At 45.8% G+C, this 21,073-nt stretch overlaps 1 protein-coding gene across 1 annotated transcript in view; it reads right to left on the reverse strand.

Annotated features, from left to right (window-relative positions):
* Nucleotides 1–21,073, reverse strand: part of rph3aa (rabphilin 3A homolog (mouse), a) — a 39,884-nt gene that overhangs the window by 4,723 nt on the left and 14,088 nt on the right. The window contains exons 3-13 of the mRNA XM_071338351.1: nt 15,435–15,578; nt 15,072–15,201; nt 9,969–10,052; nt 9,049–9,286; nt 8,702–8,914; nt 8,342–8,506; nt 3,203–3,282; nt 2,794–2,868; nt 2,239–2,348; nt 1,422–1,548; nt 852–908 (exon numbers count right to left, since the gene is read on the reverse strand). Of these exons, the coding sequence (XP_071194452.1) occupies nt 852–908; nt 1,422–1,548; nt 2,239–2,348; nt 2,794–2,868; nt 3,203–3,282; nt 8,342–8,506; nt 8,702–8,914; nt 9,049–9,286; nt 9,969–10,052; nt 15,072–15,201; nt 15,435–15,565 (1,410 nt within the window). The 5' untranslated portion in view covers nt 15,566–15,578. The remainder of the gene's footprint in view (nt 1–851; nt 909–1,421; nt 1,549–2,238; nt 2,349–2,793; nt 2,869–3,202; nt 3,283–8,341; nt 8,507–8,701; nt 8,915–9,048; nt 9,287–9,968; nt 10,053–15,071; nt 15,202–15,434; nt 15,579–21,073) is intronic.

Below are 21,073 nucleotides of genomic sequence, written 5' to 3' on the forward strand. Positions count from 1 at the left end.
GGAGAGAAGTGGCTTCTTTGCTGCCCTTCTTGACACCAGACCATCCTCCAAAAGTCTTCGCCTCACTGTGCGTGCAGATGCACTCACACCTGCCTGCTGCCATACCTGAGCAAGCTCAGTACTGGTGGTCCCCCGATCCCGCAGCTGAATCAACTTTAGGAGACGGTCCTGGCGCTTGCTGGACTTTCTTGGGCGCCCTGAAGCCTTCTTCACAACAATTGAACCACTCTCCTTGAAGTTCTTGATGATCCGATAAATGGTTGATTTAGGTGCAATCTTACTAGCAGCAATATCCTTTCATGTGAAGCCCTTTTTGTGCAAAGCAATGATGACGGCACGTGTTTCCTTGCAGGTAACCATGATTGACAGAGGAAGAACAATGATTCCAAGCACCACCCTCCTTTTGAAGCTTCCAGTCTGTTATTCGAACTCAATCAGCATGACAGAGTGATCTCCAGCCTTGTCCTCGTCAACACTCACACCTGTGTTAACGAGAGAATCACTGACATGATGTCATCTGGTCCTTTTGTGGCAGGGCTGAAATGCAGTGGAAATGTTTTTTGGGGGATTCAGTTCATTTGCATGGCAAAGAGGGACTTTGCAATTAATTGGAATTCATCTGATCACTCTTCATAACATTCTGGAGTATATGCAAATTGCCATCATACAAACTGAGGCAGCAGACTTTGTGAAAATTAATATTTGTGTAATTCTCAAAACTTTTGGCCACGACTGTACATGTAGGTAGGTGTAAAGTGACTATGCATTCAGGTGTAAATCTTAGGTATGAACGTCAAGTGTAAACCCTGAGTACTGTGTCAGGTGTGAATCCTGTCTCAGGTGAGTCTTACCTCCTCCTCGTAGAGAGCCATGCCCCGGGCTGAGCCTCCTGTGCCTGCCTTCTTCACCTGGGACAAGAGGGGGTGTTGGGGTGAGATCACTTCTATCAGTATTATTAACAGTTGGATCCCCAATGCACAAGTGGTTCAGTGGTTAGACAACCGTCTCCAGACATGCATGCACTTATGGACACACACTGTTGTAGTTCCTACCTGGACCACCCTCTCTAAACAGATGCTGTTGTAGTTCCTACCTGGACCACCCTCTCTAAACAGACGCTGTTGTAGTTCCTACCTGGACCACCCTCTCTAAACAGACGCTGTTGTAGTTCCTACCTGGACCACCCTCTCTAGACAGACGCTGTTGTAGTTCCTACCTGGACCACCCTCTCTAGACAGACGCTGTTGTAGTTCCTACCTGGACCACCCTCTCTAGACAGACGCTGTTGTAGTTCCTACCTGGACCACCCTCTCTAGACAGACGCTGTTGTAGTTCCTACCTGGACCACCCTCTCTAGACACACACTGTTGTAGTTCCTACCTGGACCACCCTCTCTAGACACACACTGTTGTAGTTCCTACCTGGACCACCCTCTCTAGACAGACGCTGTAGTTCTTCATCTGGTTGGCTTTGAGTTTCTTCAGAGCAACACGCGTCTCTCCTATGAACTCATTGTGTCCAAACTTGTCCATATCACTCACCGACAGCCTGGAAGAAGGAAGAGGAGTTTTAATCTCTTATTATTTTGTAATTTTACCCCCTTTTTCTCCCCAATTTTGTGATATCCAATTGCGATCTTGTCTCATCGCTGCAACTCCCCAACGGGCTTGGGAGAGGCGAAAGTCGAGTCATGCTTCTTAACACCTGCTTGCTTAACCCAGAAACCAGCTGCACCAATGTGTCGGAGGAAACACTGTTCAACTGACGACAGCTTGCAGGCGCCCGGCCCTCCACAAGGAGTCGCTAGAGCGCGATGAGCCAAGTAAAGCCCCCCCGGCCAAACCCTCTCCTAACCCAGACGACGCTGGGACAATTGTGCGCCACCCTATGGGACTCCTGGTCACGGCCGGTTGTGACACAGCCTGGGATCGAACCCCAGGCTGTGGTGATGTCGCAGGCTGTAGTGATGACCGCTGCGCCACTCGGGAGGCCCAGCAAGAGGAGTTTTATTCTCTTACTCTCTTCTTGCATAACAGACCAGTTTTTATTCTCTTTTTTCCCTTTAGCTCTGGGAAATCGTACTGATTTAAATGGAGAGCCACTGAACAAAACTGGGCCAATATCAATGTAAACATTTTCATTGAATTTTAAATGGAATCATTTCCGAATCATTTCAGATGGCCCAGTGGGTCACTCATACAGTATATCCAGTAGTGGTATGGTTGAGGCTGTTATTACCGTAGTGTTTTGCGCTGCATGTCGTCATCAGTGATACCATGGTACACCAGAGTCTCATTCCACACTGGGTTCAGAGTGCCCTTCAGGGTCTTAGTACGCAGCTTGTTAGACTGGAGGAAACGGGGAGAGGGGGAGGGGAGAGACAGGGGAAGAAATAGAGCAGGAGACAAAGGGAGATAAATGGAGAGAGACAGAGAGAGGGAAAGATTTTTCTTATTTTCACTTTCACTTCTAGACTGTCTAAACGTTAGACTGTGGAGAGAAGATGAATAGATATACAGTACATGATTACTTCACCAGGGGAACGTCTGTGTCAACAGGAAGCAGGAGTACAGGCCTACTGTGTGGTCCAGTGGTTAAAGATCCCAGCACAGATGTACAGCCTAAGCTACCAGAGTCGGTATAGGGTTCGAATTCGACCCATGCCCTTCGAACATGCAAACTCTCCTAGTTTTCCTGTCTCCTCTTCACAGTGCTATCTCAATAAAAAAATACATCAAACCAGGGCTACAACACAAAGACAAGATTATAGGAAACCAGAAGTGTTGAAGTTACCTTACTGGCTCCAGGTAAGAGGTGCAGCTTGACGTAGGGGTCTGCTAGTCCGTTAGAGTCCATCGGCTTTAAACCCTGTGAGAAAGAGAGAGAGAGAGAGAGAGAGGGAGGGAGAGAGAGAGGGAGAGAGGGAGAGTGAGAGAAAGCGAGAGCAAGATGTCATCAAGGCAAAGGGTGGCTACTTTGAAGAATCTCAAATCTAAAATATACAGTATGTATATTTGTTTAACAGTTTTTTGGTTACTACATGATTCCATATGTGTTATTTTATAGTTTTGATGTCTTCACTATTATTCTACAATGTAGAAAATAGTCAAAATAATGAAAAAACCCTGGAATGAGTAGGTGTGTCCAGAATTTTGACTGGTACTGTGTATGCGTATACACCGTGTCGTGTGTGTGTTTTTACCTTGGCTTTGACTATGTTGCAGTGCAGCGTGTTGTTCCCCTGTTCATAATGCAGAATGAACTCCAGCAACCCCAGCGTGGCTGATGGACAGAACAAAATAATGACAAAAGAAAGTCAGATTGGTTTCTGCTACCAACAAAGAGATAGGGAGAGGGAATAACAGAACCACAGAGAGAGGGAGAGTGTGTGTACATTAGAACACGTGTATTTTATGGTTATTCTACGCAAAGGAATTGTCCGTAGAGCTCTGAGACAGGATTGTGTCTAGGCACAGATCTGGGGAACGGTACCAAAAAATGTCTGCAGCATTGACGGTCCCAAAGAACACAATGGCCTCCATCATTCTTAAATGGAAGAAGTTTTGAACCACCAAGACTCTTCCTAGAGCTGGCTGCCTGGCCAAACTGAGCAATCAGGGGAGAAGGGCCTTTGTCAGGTAGGTGACCAAGAACCCGATAGTCACTCTGACAGAGCTCCATAGTTCCTCTGTGGAGATGGGAGAAACTTCCAGAAGGACAACCATCTCTGCAACACTCCAATCAGGCCTTTATGGTAGTAGAGTGGCCAGACGGAAGCCACTTCCCAGTAAAAGGCACATGACAGCCCACTTGAAATTTGCTAAAAGGCACCTAAAGGACTCTCAGAGCATGAGAAACAAGATTCTCTGGTCTGATGAAACCAAGATTGAACTCTTTGGCCTGAATGCCAAGCGTCACGTCTGGAGGAAAGCTGGCACCATCCCTACGGTGAAGCATGGTGGTGGCAACATCATGCTGTGGGGATGCTTTTCAGCAGAAGTGACTGGGAAACTAACCAGAATTGTTTCCTAATCAGGAAAGATGAACAGAGCAGTACAGAGAGATCCTTGATGAAAACCTGCTCCAGAGCACTCATGACCTCAGACTGGGGCGAAGGTTCACCTTCCTACAGGACAACGACCCTAAGCACAAGTCTCTGAATGCCCTTGAGTGGCCAAGCCAGAGCCTGGACTTGAATCCGATCGAACATCTCTGGAGAGACCCGAAAATAGCTGTGCAGCGACGCTCCCCATCCAACCTGACAGACCTTGAGAGGATCTGCAGAGAAGAATGGGAGAAACTCCCCAAATACTGTGCCTCGTAGCGTCATACCCAAGAAGACGCACGGCTGTAATCGCTGCCAAACATGCTTTAACAAAGTACTGAGGAAAGGGTCTGAATACCTACAGTTGAAGTCGGAAGTTTACATACACCTTCAGTATCTTCACAAGGTCCTTTGCTGTAGTTCTGGGATTGATTTGCACTTTTCGCACCAAAGCACGTTCATCTCTAGGAGACAGAACGCGTCTCCTTCCTGAGCGGTATGACAGCTGCGTGGTCCCATGGTGTTTATACTTGCATACTATTGTTTGTACAGATGAACGTGGTACCTTCAGACATTTGGAAATTTCTCCCAAGGATGAACCAGACTTGTGGAGGTCTACAATTTTTTCCCTGAGGTCTTGGCTGATTTCTTTTGATTTTCCCATGATGTCAAGCAAAGAGGCACTGAGTTTGAAGGTAGGCCTTGAAATACATCCACAGGTACACCTCCAATTGACTCAAATTATGTCAATTAGCCTATCAGAAGCTTCTAAAGCCATGACATCATTTTCTGTAATTTTCCAAGCTATAAAGGCAGAGTCAACTTAGTGTATGTCAATTTTTGACCCACTGTAATTGTGATACAGTGAATTGTTGGAAAAATTACTTGTGTTATGCACAAAGTAGACGTCCTAACCGACTTGCCAGAACTATAGTTTGTTAACAAGAAATGTGTGGAGTGGTTGAAAAACAAGTTTTAATGACTCTAACCTAAGTGTATGTAAACTTCCGACATCAACTATAAATGTGATATTTCAATTTTTTTTTCACACGTTTGCAAAAAATTGTAAAAACATTGTTTTTCCATTGTCATAATGGGGTATTGTGTGTAGATTGATGAAGGGATTTAAAAACAACAAAATGTGGAAAAAGTCAAGGGATCTGAATACTTTCCGAATGCACTGTAGGTCGGGGTAAAGGGACTAGGCAACAGGATATATAATAAATAGTAGCAGCAGCGTATGTGATGTGTCAAAAGAGTTAGGACAAAAAGGTCAATGCTTTAGCAGTCTTATGGCTTGTGGGTAGAAGCTGTTTAGTGTCCTGTTGGTTCCATACTTCGATACCGCTTTTTTTTTCTTTTTTTCCCACCTTTATTTAACCAGGTAGGCCAGTTGAGAACAAGTTCTCATTAACAACTGTGACCTGGCCAAGATAAATCAAAGCAGTGCGACACAAACAGCACAGAGTTACACATAAACAAATGTACAGTCAATAACACAATAGAAAAATCTATGTACAGTGTGTGCAAATGTAGAAGAGTAGGGAGGTAGGCAATAAATAGTCCATAGAGGCGAAATAATTACAATTTAGCATTAACACTGGAGTGATAGATGCGCAGATGATGATGTGCAAGTAGAGATACTGGGGTGCAAAAGAGCAAGAGGGTAAGTAATAATATGTGGATGAGGTAGTTGGGTGTACTATTTACAGATTGGCTGTGTACAGGTACAGTAATCGGTAAGCTGCTGTGACAGTTGAATCTTAAAGTTAGAGAGGGAAATATAAGACTCCAGCTTCAGAGATTTTTGCAATTCGTTCCAGTCATTGGCAGCAGAGAACTGGAAGGAAAGGCGGCCAAAGGAGGTGTTAACTTTGGGCATGACCAGTGAAATATATCTGCTGGAGCGCGTGCTACGGGTGGGTGCTGCTATGGTGACCAGTGAGCTGAGATAAGAGGGGACTTTACCTAGCAAAGACGTATAGATGACCTGGAGCCAGTGGGTTTGGCGACGGATATGAAGCGAGGACCAGCCAACGAGAGCATACAGGTCGCAGTGGTGGGTAGTATATGGGGCTTTGGTGACAAAACGGATGGCACTGTGATGACTACATCCAGTTTGCTGAGTAGAGTGTTGGGGGCTATTTTGTAAATGACATCGCCGAAGTCAAGGAGCGGTAGGATAGTCAGTTTTATGAGGGTATGTTTGGAAGGAGGCTTTGTTGCAAAATAGGAAGCCGATTCTAGATTTAATTTTGGATTGGAGATGCTTTATGTGAGTCTGGAAGGAGAGTTTACAGTCTAACCAGACACCTAGGTATTTGTAGTTGTCCACACATTCTAGATCAGAACCGTCCAGAGTAGTGATGCTAGATGGGCGGGACGGTGCGGGCAGCGATCGGTTGAAGAGCATGCACTTAGTTTTACTTGCATTTCAAAGTAGTTGGAGGCCACGGAAGGAGAGTTGTATGGCGTTGAAGCTCGTTTGGAGGTTTGTTAGCACAAAGAAGGGCCAGATGTATACAAAATGGTGTCGTCTGCGTAGAGGTGGATCAGATAATCACTAGCAGCAAGAGCGACATCATTGATGTATACAGAGAAAAGAGTAGGCCCGAGTATTGAACCCTGTGGCATCCCCATAGAGACTGCCAGAGGTCCGGACAACAGGCCCTCCGATTTGACACACTGAACTCTATCTGAGAAGTAGTTGGTGAACCAGGCGAGGCAGTCATTTGAGAAGCCAAGGCTATTGAGTCTTTCGATAAGAATGCCATGATTGACAGTCGAAAGCCTTGGCCAGGTCGATGAAGACTGCTGCACAGTGTTGTCTTTTATCGATGGTGGTTATGATATCGTTTAGGACCTTGAGCGTGGCTGAGGTGTACCCGTGACCGGCTCGGAAACCAGATTGCATAGTGGAGAAGGTATGGTGGGATTCGAAATGGTCGGTGATCTGTTTGTTAACTTGGCTTTCAAAGATTTTACAAAGGCAGGGCAGGATGGATATAGGTCTACAACAGTTTGGGTCTAGAGTGTCTCCCTCTTTGAAGAGGGGGGTGACCGCGGCAGCTTTCCAATCTTTGGGGATCTCAGACGATACAAAAGAGAGGTTGAACAGGCTAGTAATAGGTGTTGCAACAATTTCGGCGGATAATTTTAGAAAGAAAGGGTCCAGATTGTCTAGCCCAGCTGATTTGTAGGGATCCAGATTTTGCAGCTCTTTCAGAACATCAGCTGTCTGGATTTGGGTGAAGGAGAAGCGGGGGGGGGGGGGGGGGGGCAAGTTGCTGTTGATGCAGGGGGTGCTGAGATGTTGGCCGGGGTAGTGGAAAGCATGGCCAGCCGTAGAAAAATGCTTATTGAAATTATCGATTGCCGTGTGGCAGCAGAGAGAACAGTCTATGACTTGGGTGGCTGGAGTCTTTGACAATTTTTAGGTCCTTCCACTGACACCGCCTGGTATAGAGGTCCTGGATGGCAGGGAGTTCAGCCCCAGTGATGTACTGGGCCGTACTCAGCACTCTCTGTAGCACCTTGCGGTCGGGTGCCTTGCAGTTGCCATACCAAGCGGTGGTGCAGCTCTCAAAGGTGCAGCTGTAGAACTTTTTGAGGATTTGAGGGCCCATGCCAAATCTTTTCAGCCTCCTGACGGGGAAGAGGCGTTTTCGTGCCCTCTTCACGACCGTGTTGGTGTGTTTGGACCATGATAGGACCTTAGTGATGTGGACACCAAGGAACGTGAAGCTCTCGACCCGCTCCACTTCAGCCACGTCAATGTGAATGGGGGGGAGCTCGGCCCTCCGTTTCCTGTAGTCCACGATCAGCTCCCTTGTCTTGCTGACGTTGAGGGAAAGGTTGTTGTCCTGGCACCACACTGGCACCACACTGCCTCCCTATAGGCTGTCTCGTCGTCGGTGATCAAGCCAACCACCATTGTGTCGTCAGCAAACTTAATGATGGTGTAGAAGTCGTGTACGGCCACACATTCGTGGGTGAACAGGGAGTACAGGAGGGGACTATGCACGCACCCCTTACGGGCCACCGTGTTGAGGGTCAGCGTGGCGGATGTGTTGTAACCTCTAACCCCTAAACCTAACCCTAAACCTTAACACCAAACCCCTAACCCTAATTCTAACTCTAACCATCATTTTAACCCTTAACCTAACCTCTAAGTCTAAAATAGCCTTTTTCCTTGTGGGGACATTCACCACTTGTCTGAATTTTCCTTGTTTTACTATCTGGTCCCCACAAGGATAGTAAAACCAAACACACACACACACACACACACTCACTTACTGGATTCATCAGAGTCGTATTCGTTGTCATTGTCTTCGTTGGGAGCGGGGCCTGTGCGTGGTGCCATGCTGGGTTTGGGGGCAGGAGTGGGTTTCTCCTCCCTGACTAGAGGTGGCGCTCTCTCCTCTCTCTGCTGTGGGTATCTGCTCTTCTGTGGTGCAGGGGCTGAAGAAGAGAAATACAGATATCTAGCCAGTCTCAATTTCAAAGTAGAAGGGATTATGCAAGTTAGTCGTTGGTGGCAATTGGTAGGTTAACAAAACCAAAGTTGTTTCTTCTTATCCATCGACTGCTTTCAGAGAGGGTAAGGCAACACAGATGTAATTTTGTAATTTGGGTGAAATGTCCCTTTAATCATACCCTGTGCTGTGACTGTGTCAGCTGGAGCTGGTGGGTTCTCTCTTCCTCTGGCTGTGGGAGGTCTGGAGCCTAACTGTCTTTCCATCTTCACCACCTCCTCCACCACGGCAGGGCTAACCTGGGCCTCAGCAACACCCTCTAGTGTCTGAGCAGAGCTATTGCCCTCTGGGTCCTGTTGCTCTGAACTGGAGTACGGGGGCTCATCAGTGGGCTCTGAGACAAGATGACATTTTGAAATATATATGTCCTCGATACCCAACATCTGGGACAAACTAAAAGCTTTTGCTTTTACCTCTCATACAAGTCCAACTAGTAGTGAAATGGAAATGCTTGTTTCCACTGCTCACCTTGGTTTTGTATGTTGGAGTAGTAGTTATCCTGCTGCTCCTGCCGCTCTGTGTAGTCCTCTGCACCAGGGTTTGGCTGGTAGCTGGACTGGGCACTGGGCTGGTGATGGGCATGGGTAGGGGTCTGGGTACAGGGGCTCTCTGTACCTGTCCCTCTGGGCCTGGAGATGGGCAGGGGAGCAGGGAGGACTTGCTGGGCTTGGCCCTTAAAGAACCATGCTCCAGAACGCTTCAACATCTAGACATAGAACGAGAGATGGAGAGACACAGAGAAAGAGAGAGAGAAGGAAGAGATGTAGAGAAAGAGTGAGAGAGAGAGAGATCTCGGGAGAGACAGCGAGAGAGAGATGGAGAGGGAGAGAATTAGATGGAAAGAGAGAGAAAATTAGATGGAGAGAGACAGAGAAAATGAGATGGAGAGAGACAGAGAAAATGAGATGGAGGGGGGGGGTAGCGTGCTTAGCAGATGAGTTATCGCACATTGATTGACAAGTAGAACCATTTAATTAAAGGGTCTGAAACGTAGTGACTGAACCAGCTGAACCCTCATCTCTCTCCTTCTCTCTCGTCTACCCCTTCACTCTCTTACACTCTCCACCCTTCTCTCTTTTACCCTGTATCTTCCTCCTTCTCTCTCTACCCCTTATCTTCCTCTCTCTCCCCTTCTCTCTCCATCTGTCTCTCCATTTAGATTCTGAAGGGACAAACAACCACAATCATTTCTCATAAGAGGGAATATTCAATGGAGGATAATTAGAGGGTACTGAGAATTATTATTAAAATGATTAAAGCTACTGACTGTCTCTCCACCCCTTCTTTCCTCCCCTCATCACTCTCCCCTTGTCTCCTCCCCCTCTGCCCCTCATGCCTCTCCTCTCACTTCTATCCTGTCTCTCTCTTTCCCTCTCTTTCCACCTCACCTCTTGATGTTCACTGCAGATCCTACAGACCCACACTGGAGATGACGAACGGCTGTTCTGAATCCCACACTTACTGCACATGTGCTGGAGGCAGAAACACACACGCGCACACGCACACGCACACGCACACACACACACACACACACACACACACACACACACACACACACACACACACACACACACACACACACACACACACACACACACACACAAAAGAAAGTAACAAAATAATGACTTACACTAGTTACAGGCAGTGGTGTAAAATACTTAAGTAAAAATAATTTAAAGTACTACTTAAGTAGTTGTTTTGGGTATCTGTACTTAACTTTACTATTTATATATTTTACTTTTACTTCACTACATTCTTAAAGACAATGATGTACTTTTTACTAAATACATTTTCCCTGGCACCCAAAAGTACTCGTTACATTTTGAATGCTTAGCAGGACAGGAACATTTTCTAATTCACACACTTATCAAGAGAACATCCCTGGTCATCCCTACTGCCTTTGATCTTGTGGACTCACTAAACACACATGCTTCGTTTGTAAAGGATTTCTGAGTGTTGGAGTGCGCCCTTGGCTATCTGTTTAAAAAACAAGAAAATGGTGCCATCTGGTTTGGTTAATATAAGGAATTTGAAGTGATTTATACTTTTACTTTTTATAGTTAGGTATATTTTAGCAATTACATTTACTTTTGATACTTATTATTATTAATTTGTTTATTTATTTTTTACCCCTTTTCTCCTCAACTTCGTGGTATCCAATCAGTAGTTACAGCCTTGTCTCATCGCTGCAACTCCTGTATGGACTCAGGAGAGGCGAAGGTCGAGAGCTGTGTGTCCTCCGAAACACAACCCAACCAAGCCGCACTGCTTCTTGACACAATGCCCACTTAACCCGGAAGCCAGCTGCACCAATGTGTTGGAGGAAACACCGTACACCTGGCGACCGTGTCAGCGTGCACTGCGCCCGGCCCGCCACAGGAGTTGCTAGTGCGCGATGGGACAAGGACATCCCTACCGGCCAAACCCTCCCCTAACCCGGACGATGCTGGGTCAATTGTGCGCCGCCCCATGGGTCTCCTGGTCTCGGCCGGCTGCGACAGAGCCTGGACTCTAGTGGCCCAGCTAGCACTGCAATGCAGTGCCTTAGACCACTGCCCCACTCGGGAGGCCAACTTTTGATACTTAAGTATATTTAAAACCAAAGACTTTTACTCAAGTAGTGTTTTACTGGGTGACTTTCACATTTACTTGAGTCATTTTCTTTTAAGGTATCTTTACTTTTACTCAAGTATGAACATTTGGTACTTTTTCCACCACTGGTTACAGGAGTTAGAGGAGATACAGGAGATACAGGAGATAAAGGAGATACAGGAGTTACAAGAGTTACAGGAGATACAGGAGATAAAGGAGTTATAGGAGATACAGGAGTTACAGGAGATACAGGAGTTACAGGAGTTACAGGAGTTAGAGGAGATACAGGAGATAAAGGAGTTACAGGAGATACAGGAGTTACAAGAGTTACAGGAGATAAAGGAGTTATAGGAGTTACAGGAGATACAGGAGTTACAGGAGCTACAGGAATTATAGGAGATACAGGAGTTACAGGAGCTACAGGAATTATAGGAGATACAGGAGTTACAGGAGTTATAGAAGTTACAGGAGATAAAGGAGTTATAGGAGTTACAGGAGATAACGGAGTTACAGGAGATACAGGAGTTACAGGAGATACAGGAGTTACAGGAGTTACAAGAGTTACAGGAGTTACAGGAGTTACAGGAGTTACAGGAGATACAGGAGATACAGGAGTTACAGGAGTTACAGGAGTTACAGGAGATACAGGAGTTACAAGAGTTACAGGAGATAAAGGAGTTATAGGAGTTACAGGAGATACAGGAGTTATAGGAGTTACAGGAGATACAGGAGTTACAAGAGTTACAGGAGATAAAGGAGTTACAGGAGATACAGGAGTTACAAGAGTTACAGGAGATAAAGGAGATACAGGAGTTACAGGAGATACAGGAGTTACAGGAGATACAGGAGTTACAGGAGTTACAGGAGATACGGGATTTACAGGAGTTACAGGAGTTACAGGAGATACAGGAGTTACAGGAGTTACAGGAGATACAGGAGTTACAGGAGATACAGGAGTTACAGGAGATACAGGAGTTACAGGAGTTACAGGAGATACAGGAGATACAGGAGTTACAGGAGTTACAGGAGATACAGGAGTTACAGGAGATACAGGAGATACAGGAGTTACAAGAGTTACAGGAGATAAAGGAGTTATAGGAGTTACAGGAGATACAGGAGTTATAGGAGTTACAGGAGATACAGGAGTTACAAGAGTTACAGGAGATAAAGGAGTTACAGGAGATACAGGAGTTACAAGAGTTACAGGAGATAAAGGAGTTACAGGAGTTACAGGAGTTACAGGAGATACAGGAGTTACAAGAGTTACAGGAGATAAAGGAGTTATAGGAGTTACAGGAGATACAGGAGTTATAGGAGTTACAGGAGATACAGGAGTTACAAGAGTTACAGGAGATAAAGGAGTTACAGGAGATACAGGAGTTACAAGAGTTACAGGAGATAAAGGAGATACAGGAGTTACAGGAGATACAGGAGTTACAGGAGATACAGGAGTTACAGGAGATACAGGAGTTACAGGAGTTACAGGAGATACGGGATTTACAGGAGTTACAGGAGTTACAGGAGATACAGGAGTTACAGGAGATACAGGAGTTACAGGAGATACAGGAGTTACAGGAGATACAGGAGTTACAGGAGTTACAGGAGATACAGGAGATACAGGAGTTACAGGAGTTACAGGAGATACAGGAGTTACAGGAGATACAGGAGTTACAGGAGATACAGGAGATACAGGAGTTACAGGAGATACGGGATTTACAGGAGTTACAGGAGTTACAGGAGATACAGGAGTTACAGGAGTTACAGGAGATACAGGAGATAAAGGAGTTACAGGAGTTACAGGAGTTAGAGGAGATACAGGAGATAAAGGAGTTACAGGAGATACAGGAGTTACAAGAGTTACAGGAGATAAAGGAGTTATAGGAGTTACAGGAGATACAGGAGTTACAGGAGCTACAGGAATTATAGGAGATACAGGAGTTACAGGAGCTACAGGAATTATAGGAGATACAGGAGTTACAGGAGTTATAGAAGTTACAGGAGATAAAGGAGTTATAGGAGTTACAGGAGATAACGGAGTTACAGGAGATACAGGAGTTACAAGAGTTACAGGAGATAAAGGAGTTATAGGAGTTACAGGAGATACAGGAGTTATAGGAGTTACAGGAGATACAGGAGTTACAAGAGTTACAGGAGATAAAGGAGTTACAGGAGATACAGGAGTTACAAGAGTTACAGGAGATAAAGGAGATACAGGAGTTACAGGAGATACAGGAGTTACAGGAGATACAGGAGTTACAGGAGATACAGGAGTTACAGGAGTTACAGGAGATACGGGATTTACAGGAGTTACAGGAGTTACAGGAGATACAGGAGTTACAGGAGTTACAGGAGATACAGGAGTTACAGGAGATACAGGAGTTACAGGAGATACAGGAGTTACAGGAGATACAGGAGTTACAGGAGATACGGGATTTACAGGAGTTACAGGAGTTACAGGAGATACAGGAGTTACAGGAGTTACAGGAGATACAGGAGATACAGGAGTTACAGGAGTTACAGGAGATACAGGAGATAAAGGAGTTATAGGAGTTACAGGAGATACAGGAGTTACAGGAGTTACAGGAGTTAGAGGAGATACAGGAGATAAAGGAGTTACAGGAGATACAGGAGTTACAAGAGTTACAGGAGATAAAGGAGTTATAGGAGTTACAGGAGATACAGGAGTTACAGGAGCTACAGGAATTATAGGAGATACAGGAGTTACAGGAGCTACAGGAATTATAGGAGATACAGGAGTTACAGGAGTTATAGAAGTTACAGGAGATAAAGGAGTTATAGGAGTTACAGGAGATAACGGAGTTACAGGAGATACAGGAGTTACAGGAGTTACAGGAGTTACAGGAGATACAGGAGTTACAGGAGTTACAGGAGATACAGGAGTTACAGGAGTTACAGGAGTTACAGGAGATACAGGAGTTACAAGAGTTACAGGAGATAAAGGAGTTACAGGAGTTACAAGAGTTACAGGAGATAAAGGAGTTATAGGAGTTACAGGAGATACAGGAGTTATAGGAGTTACAGGAGATACAGGAGTTACAAGAGTTACAGGAGATAAAGGAGTTACAGGAGATACAGGAGTTACAAGAGTTACAGGAGATAAAGGAGATACAGGAGTTACAGGAGATACAGGAGTTACAGGAGATACAGGAGTTACAGGAGTTACAGGAGATACAGGAGTTACAGGAGTTACAGGAGATACAGGAGTTACAGGAGATACAGGAGTTACAGGAGATACAGGAGTTACAGGAGATACAGGAGATACAGGAGTTACAGGAGATACGGGAGTTACAGGAGATACAGGAGTTACAGGAGATACAGGAGATACAGGAGTTACAGGAGATACAGGAGTTACAGGAGATACAGGAGTTACAGGAGATACAGGAGTTACAGGAGATACAGGAGATACAGGAGTTACAGGAGATACAGGAGTTACAGGAGATACAGGAGTTACAGGAGATACAGGAGTTACAGGAGATACAGGAGTTACAGGAGATACAGGAGTTACAGGAGATACAGGAGATACAGGAGTTACAGGAGTTACAGGAGATACAGGAGTTACAGGAGATACAGGAGTTACAGGAGTTACAGGAGATACAGGAGTTACAGGAGTTACAGGAGATACAGGAGTTACAGGAGATACAGGAGTTACAGGAGATACAGGAGTTACAGGAGATACAGGAGTTACAGGAGATACAGGAGATACAGGAGTTACAGGAGATACGGGATTTACAGGAGTTACAGGAGTTACAGGAGATACAGGAGTTACAGGAGTTACAGGAGTTACAGGAGATATAGGAGATACAGTAGATACAGTAGTTTACCCCTGCGGGTCCAGTCAATGTGTTGTAGTAGTCTCTGTAGGTAGGTTTGTTTGTTACCTTCTTGCAGTGGGAACAGAGTACAGAGGTGACTCCCTGCTGTCCAAACGTCTCTCCACACAGCAGACAACGAGACTGACCATCTCCACACGCCGTCTTCTTCATACTGTCCAACCTAGTGGCAAAACGCCTGCAGTACACACACACACACACACACACACACACACACACACACACACACACACACACACACACACACACACACACACACACACACACACACACACTGTCCAGAAAGGTCGCCAACCGCCTAGAGAGGAGAGATCACACAGTATGCACACACACACACACACACACATGCACACACAGTTTTCTATTTCTCTCTCGTTCTCGTTCCCCGCTCTCTCTCTCTGTTTGTCTCACCCGATCCTCTCCTGCTCCATGGCCTCTATGGTCTCAGCCCGAGCCAGAACACTGTTGATGATCTCCTTCTCTTCGTCTGTTAGCGCCACCTCCTGAGGACCTCCTCCATGACCTCCACCATGCTGGTACATCCTGCTGACTGACCTGACAGACGGAGCGGGGACACACTTAAGGAACGGACACACCGGTATAATTTGCCGGTCAACAGTACTTAACATCAGATTTGGTCCAGACCAGACCAAAAACCAATGTCCGTGGATGTGGAAATCAAGACTAGTCCGGACTGCACCAAAAAAAGATGTCCAAAAGGCTTCGGTGTCGGTCCGTGCTTACTGAGGTGTAGCCTACAGTACTGCCTGTTAAATCATTTTATGAATGCCCATCTACGTGGTAATCCTACCGTTTATAAAACACAAAAAAGACGTCCAAAAGATGTTGGCTCATGTTTACTGTGGTGTAGCCTACCATGTCGCCGTAATGGAATTTAATGAATGCCCATCCATGTGGCAGGCCCACTGTTTGTTAAACAGGCCATTGGACTGGCTTTATTAGTCCTGATTCCTGTGACTAATCAATTTGGCTATTTAGGCTCTGAATATCAGCTACCCAACTTTATCAGGAGTTATCGTGAGCATATTTGCAATGTGTTGACACAGTGGGAAATGCAGAAGTATGTTATTTTTCGCTATAATCAGCTTGTCCAAAAAAATGTATGGATACAAATTTGAAACCACTGATCATGACAATGGGGTGAAACTCCTGGCCAACAGTTGTTATGGTCCATTCCATAGTGTCCATTCTACATTCACCTGTCCTGTTTTAGGATATGTTGTTTGATAACATGACAGCAAATGTTTTATTTGATTGAGCGCCATTTACTGTAGGTTAGGCTATTTGATGGGAGAAACCTGCATGATGTAAAAAGTGTCTGTCTCATTACATTGTCATCCATTTTATCTCCAGCCTCTAGGCTACAGAAAAGGTCACATAGACATTTCTTTTCTTTTACCCCTTTTCTCTCCAATTTCGTCGTATCCAATTGGTAGTTACAGTCTTGTCCCATCGCTGGACTTGGGAGAGGCGAAGGTCAAAAGCCGTGCGTCCTCCGAAACACAACCCAGCCAAGTCACACCAATGTGTCGGAGGAAACACTGTACACCTGGCGACCGTGTCAGCGTGCACTGCACCCGGCCCGCCACAGCAGTTGCTAGTGCGCGATGGGACAAGAACATCCCTGCCGGCCAAACCCTCCCCTAACCCGGATGACGCTGGGACAATTGTGCGCCGTCCCATGGGTCTCCCGGTTGCGGCCGGCTGCAACAGAGCCTGGACTCACGGATCTCTAGTGGCACAGCTAGCACTGTGATGCAGTGTCTTAGACCACTGCGCCACTCAGGAGGCCACATATTATTTCTACCATATCCTAGATCTGCTACATGATTTATGTTAGAACATTTTTTGGACGGAACATTGGTGGATCGCCGCAGCGATGCGTCTCTCCAACAGAACCTGGAACCTGAAGAGGTGCGCTGGGAATATTTAGCACCCCTGCCTTAGACAAAGTGGGCACTGCTTATCACAGGGCGGCATCAGCTCTCAACTAAAAAGCCCATATGCCACTGGTTGAGAGAAATTGACATTGTTTTTAGGCAGAATTATGTGAGGTTTTATGTGTTGTTGTTAGAGGTGCGTCTTGGTCAGTTTAGCTCAGAAAATGCCGCCCTGATTTAGCGCCTGGTCTCGTCCCCTCCACTCTGTTCTAATGAGGATTTGTGGGCATTGTAGAGGGAAACAGAAGACATACATGTTCCTGAGAGACTTATCTTTCAGTTTTGAGGTCATAATATTCTATGAACCAAGAGCCATTATTGTTTTTATTCAGAGGTTTTCCTCAAGACACCATTTTCAAATCAGTGTATTTGCTGCGGGTCACCAGGATCAGGGTCGCGACCCCTCATTTGGGAAACGCTGCCCTATCCCCATACCGGGCTCAAACCAGTGAACCTCTGCTCGCAGACACACGTTAACGTCCTCCTTGACAGCATACCAACTGATTGAGCTATACAAAAGGTACCAATTAGTTAGCTCCATCGGCGACATTTCAAGCTAGCTGTGGAGTGAACTTAACTCGTTACAGATGCATCAGTCCTGTCTGTCTCAACCCTGATCCTGGTGACCCGCAGCAAACACTGAAACACACTGACCTAAAGGATACACTGCTGTAGATATTCTACTTGACAGTGCTCTAGTCTAGCCGATGATAATGATGTGTGCCTCTGTTCCTTGTTCAGTGAAAACATCTAGAGGCATTTTCAGTTCCTGATAGCAGGGAATTGAACCCTGAGTAATGCACAGTAGTATTGAACCCTGAGTAATGCACAGTAGTATTGAACCCTGAGTAATGCACAGTAGTATTGAACCCTGAGTAATGCACAGTAGTATTGAACCCTGAGTACAGATCACTCCAGAGGCGACGGTTGACTTCTGATGTGTGTTTCTCACTCTCTCTCTCTTTCCTACTCATTCTCTCCCCTCCATCTTTCTCTCCTCCCTCTCTCTCCTCTCTACTCTTTCTGTTCTGTCACAAATGTTCTCTCCCTGATGATTGGAAATGTCAGGGGTTGCTGTGACCGCCGGCGGCATGGCAACATGACTGATTGCTGTCACCGTGTGTGTGTGGATGCATGCATGCGTGTGTTTGTGTGACATTGGTGGGTTGAGGGGGCGAAGTCGGGGGAGGGGTCAGGGAGATAAGGAATGTTCAAGAATGGTGTGACACTCTCACCCCATTTGTCATCACAGACACACACGCAAGCACTTACACGCAAACACACACACTGTATGGCATCAGTCTACAACCATAGAATGGTGCAGATGGAGAGAAGAAGAGATTACTATATTTTGTAATATCTGTGGTGGCAGCCTTCGAATGGCTTGATGTCTCATGAACAATATGACAAGGTCCCCTTGACTTGGTTACAAGGATTACAGACGATGTTCTAAAGAGGTGAGCCCTGCCCACAGTAGCTCCGTGTACAGAACACACACGACATGACATTACATCAGCTTCACTGACACCCTCCTACCCTGACACACACTATCACACTACCATGGTTATATACTCACCTCCAGCTGCATTCAACCCCTCTCCCCTCCCCTCCTCTCCTCCACCTCTCCTCCCCTCCTCTCCTCTCCTCCACCTCTCCTCTCCCCTCCCCTCCTCTCCTCCTCTCCACCTCTCCTCTCCCCTCCCCTCCTCTCCTCCTCTCCTCTCCCCTCCCCTCCCCTCCTCTCCACCTCCCCTCTCCCCTCCACTCCTCTCCTCCTCTCCTCCTCTCCACCTCTCCTCTCCCCTCCCCTCCCCTCCTCTCCTCCTCTCCCCTCCCCTCCTCTCCTCCTCTCCACCTCTCCTCTCCCCTCCTCTCCTCTCATCAGCTGCTTCACATGTAAAATCTCCCACTCAAAGCTGAACAAACACACGTACACACCAACGTGAAATTAGTTTGCTCTGAGTGGTTTGCATATAAACACTTGCACGCACGCATGCACACACACACACACACACACACACACACACACACACACACACACACACACACACACACACACACACACACACACACACACACACACACACACACACACATACAGACAGTGTGCAGGACTAACGGGGCTGAGATCAAAGCCAGTCCTGTGACTAAAGGAAGTAAGTCTGTTGGAGAACCTGAACGTAAACATGATATTAAAAACAACAGTGTGTGTGTGCGTGTGTGTGTGTCCTGAGGGTTGATGGGAACTCTTTTCAATCTACACCTCTTCTCCGCTGACCCACTCAAAGAACACTTGTCACCAGAAAGACTTCTGTTTGATTCACACTTTTTTAATAACATGGCTGGGTGAAACAGGGACTGGTGTGTGTGCTTGTCGACAGTAGAACATTCTTTCATCTGGGGAAGGAGAATGAAAACTGTACAAAAAGTTTAATTTTTCTCTCTTTCCAAACATAACAAAACAAAAACAGTTTTCAGTTCACATCTGGTTTGAGTCTGATTAGGAGATTAAAGAGCCAGGTGGTTTTAAAACAACATGCTGTGAGCTGTGTATGTGTGTGTGTGTGTGTCTGTGTGTGTGTGTGTGTGTGTGTGTGTGTGTGTGTGTGTGTGTGTGTGTGTGTGTGTGTGTGTGTGTGTGTGTGTGTGTGTGTGTGTGTGTGTGTGTGTGTGTGTGTGTGTGTGTGTGTGTGTGTGTGTCTGTGTCGGTGTGTGTGTCTTTTTGTCCACTGCAGCTGCTGTCACAGACATACAAACACACACACACACAAACATATCAGCACACCTCCCCCTGCACACACTGCACACGCAACGCCCACACACAGCGAGCTGAGAAAGAGGACCTGTCACCATGCATCTATCGACTGACACTTTCACTGGCCCAGGGACACACAGCTCAGGGAACTGCAGTCCAACTGCACATTGAAGCATTTTAGGTCTACAAGATAGTGTGTGTTGTTCCCTGGGCTGTGTGTGTGTGTTCCCTCGTCTATCTCACAATAGAATTCATAAACAAATGCCGTGGAAATAGGACATCAAACTCCATTCCATGTCATAATTTGGAGAATGTATGATTTCATGCATAAACAGCTGCAGTTATTCATAATTTTCTACATCATTTGAGATGAGACTGTTGTTCTACCAAGCAGGGAATGCTGCATTCATAGAATTAGAATTAGCAGGAGGGGTATTCCCACTCCAATCAGTTCTAATTCAATGGATTTTCCACTGCCTGAAGAATCCCAACAGCTTCCGAAAAATCTATGTGGTTTATTTTATTTTTTATTTTTATTTTACCGTTATTTTACCAGGTAAGTTGACTGAGAACACGTTCTCATTTGCAGCAACGACCTGGGGAATAGTTACAGGGGAGAGGAGGGGGATGAATGAGCCAATTGTAAACTGGGGATTATTAGGTGACCATGATGGTTTGAGGGCCAGATTGGGAATTTATACATACATACAGTTACATTCAAAAGTTTGTACACACCTACTCATTCAAGAGTTTCAAGAGTTTTTCTTTATTTGTACTATTTTCTACATTGCAGAATAATAGTTAAGACATCGAAACTATGAAATAACACATATGGACTCATGTAGTAACCAAAAAAGTCTTAAACAAATATACATACTTACATACATACATACAAATATATTTTATATTTGAGATTCTCCAAAGTAGCTTGATGACAGCTTTGCACACTCTTGGCATTCTCTCAACCAGCTTCATGAGGAATGCTTTTCCAACAGTCTTGAAGGAGTTCCTATAAGGGCACAAGGTGAGACCCAAATGCAGACACAGGAGGCAGATGGTTGAGCTCCGATATTTATTATAACAAGAGGGGTAGGCAAAAGGCAGGTCGGGTACAGGCGAAAGTTTATAAACCAGTTCCAAACAGTACCAGGCGATAGGCAGGCTCGAGGTCAGGGGTAAGCAGAGTGGTCAGGCAGGCGGGCTCAGAGTCAGGACAGGCAAGGGTCAAAACCAGGAGGGTGAGAAAAGAGAGACTGGGAAAAGCAGGAGCTGAGACACAAAAACGCTGGTTGACTTGACAAACAAGACGAACTGGCACAGAGAAACAGGAAACA

This window comes from Salvelinus alpinus, chromosome 1 (assembly GCF_045679555.1).
Source record: "Salvelinus alpinus chromosome 1, SLU_Salpinus.1, whole genome shotgun sequence".
Lineage (NCBI taxonomy): Eukaryota > Metazoa > Chordata > Actinopteri > Salmoniformes > Salmonidae > Salvelinus > Salvelinus alpinus.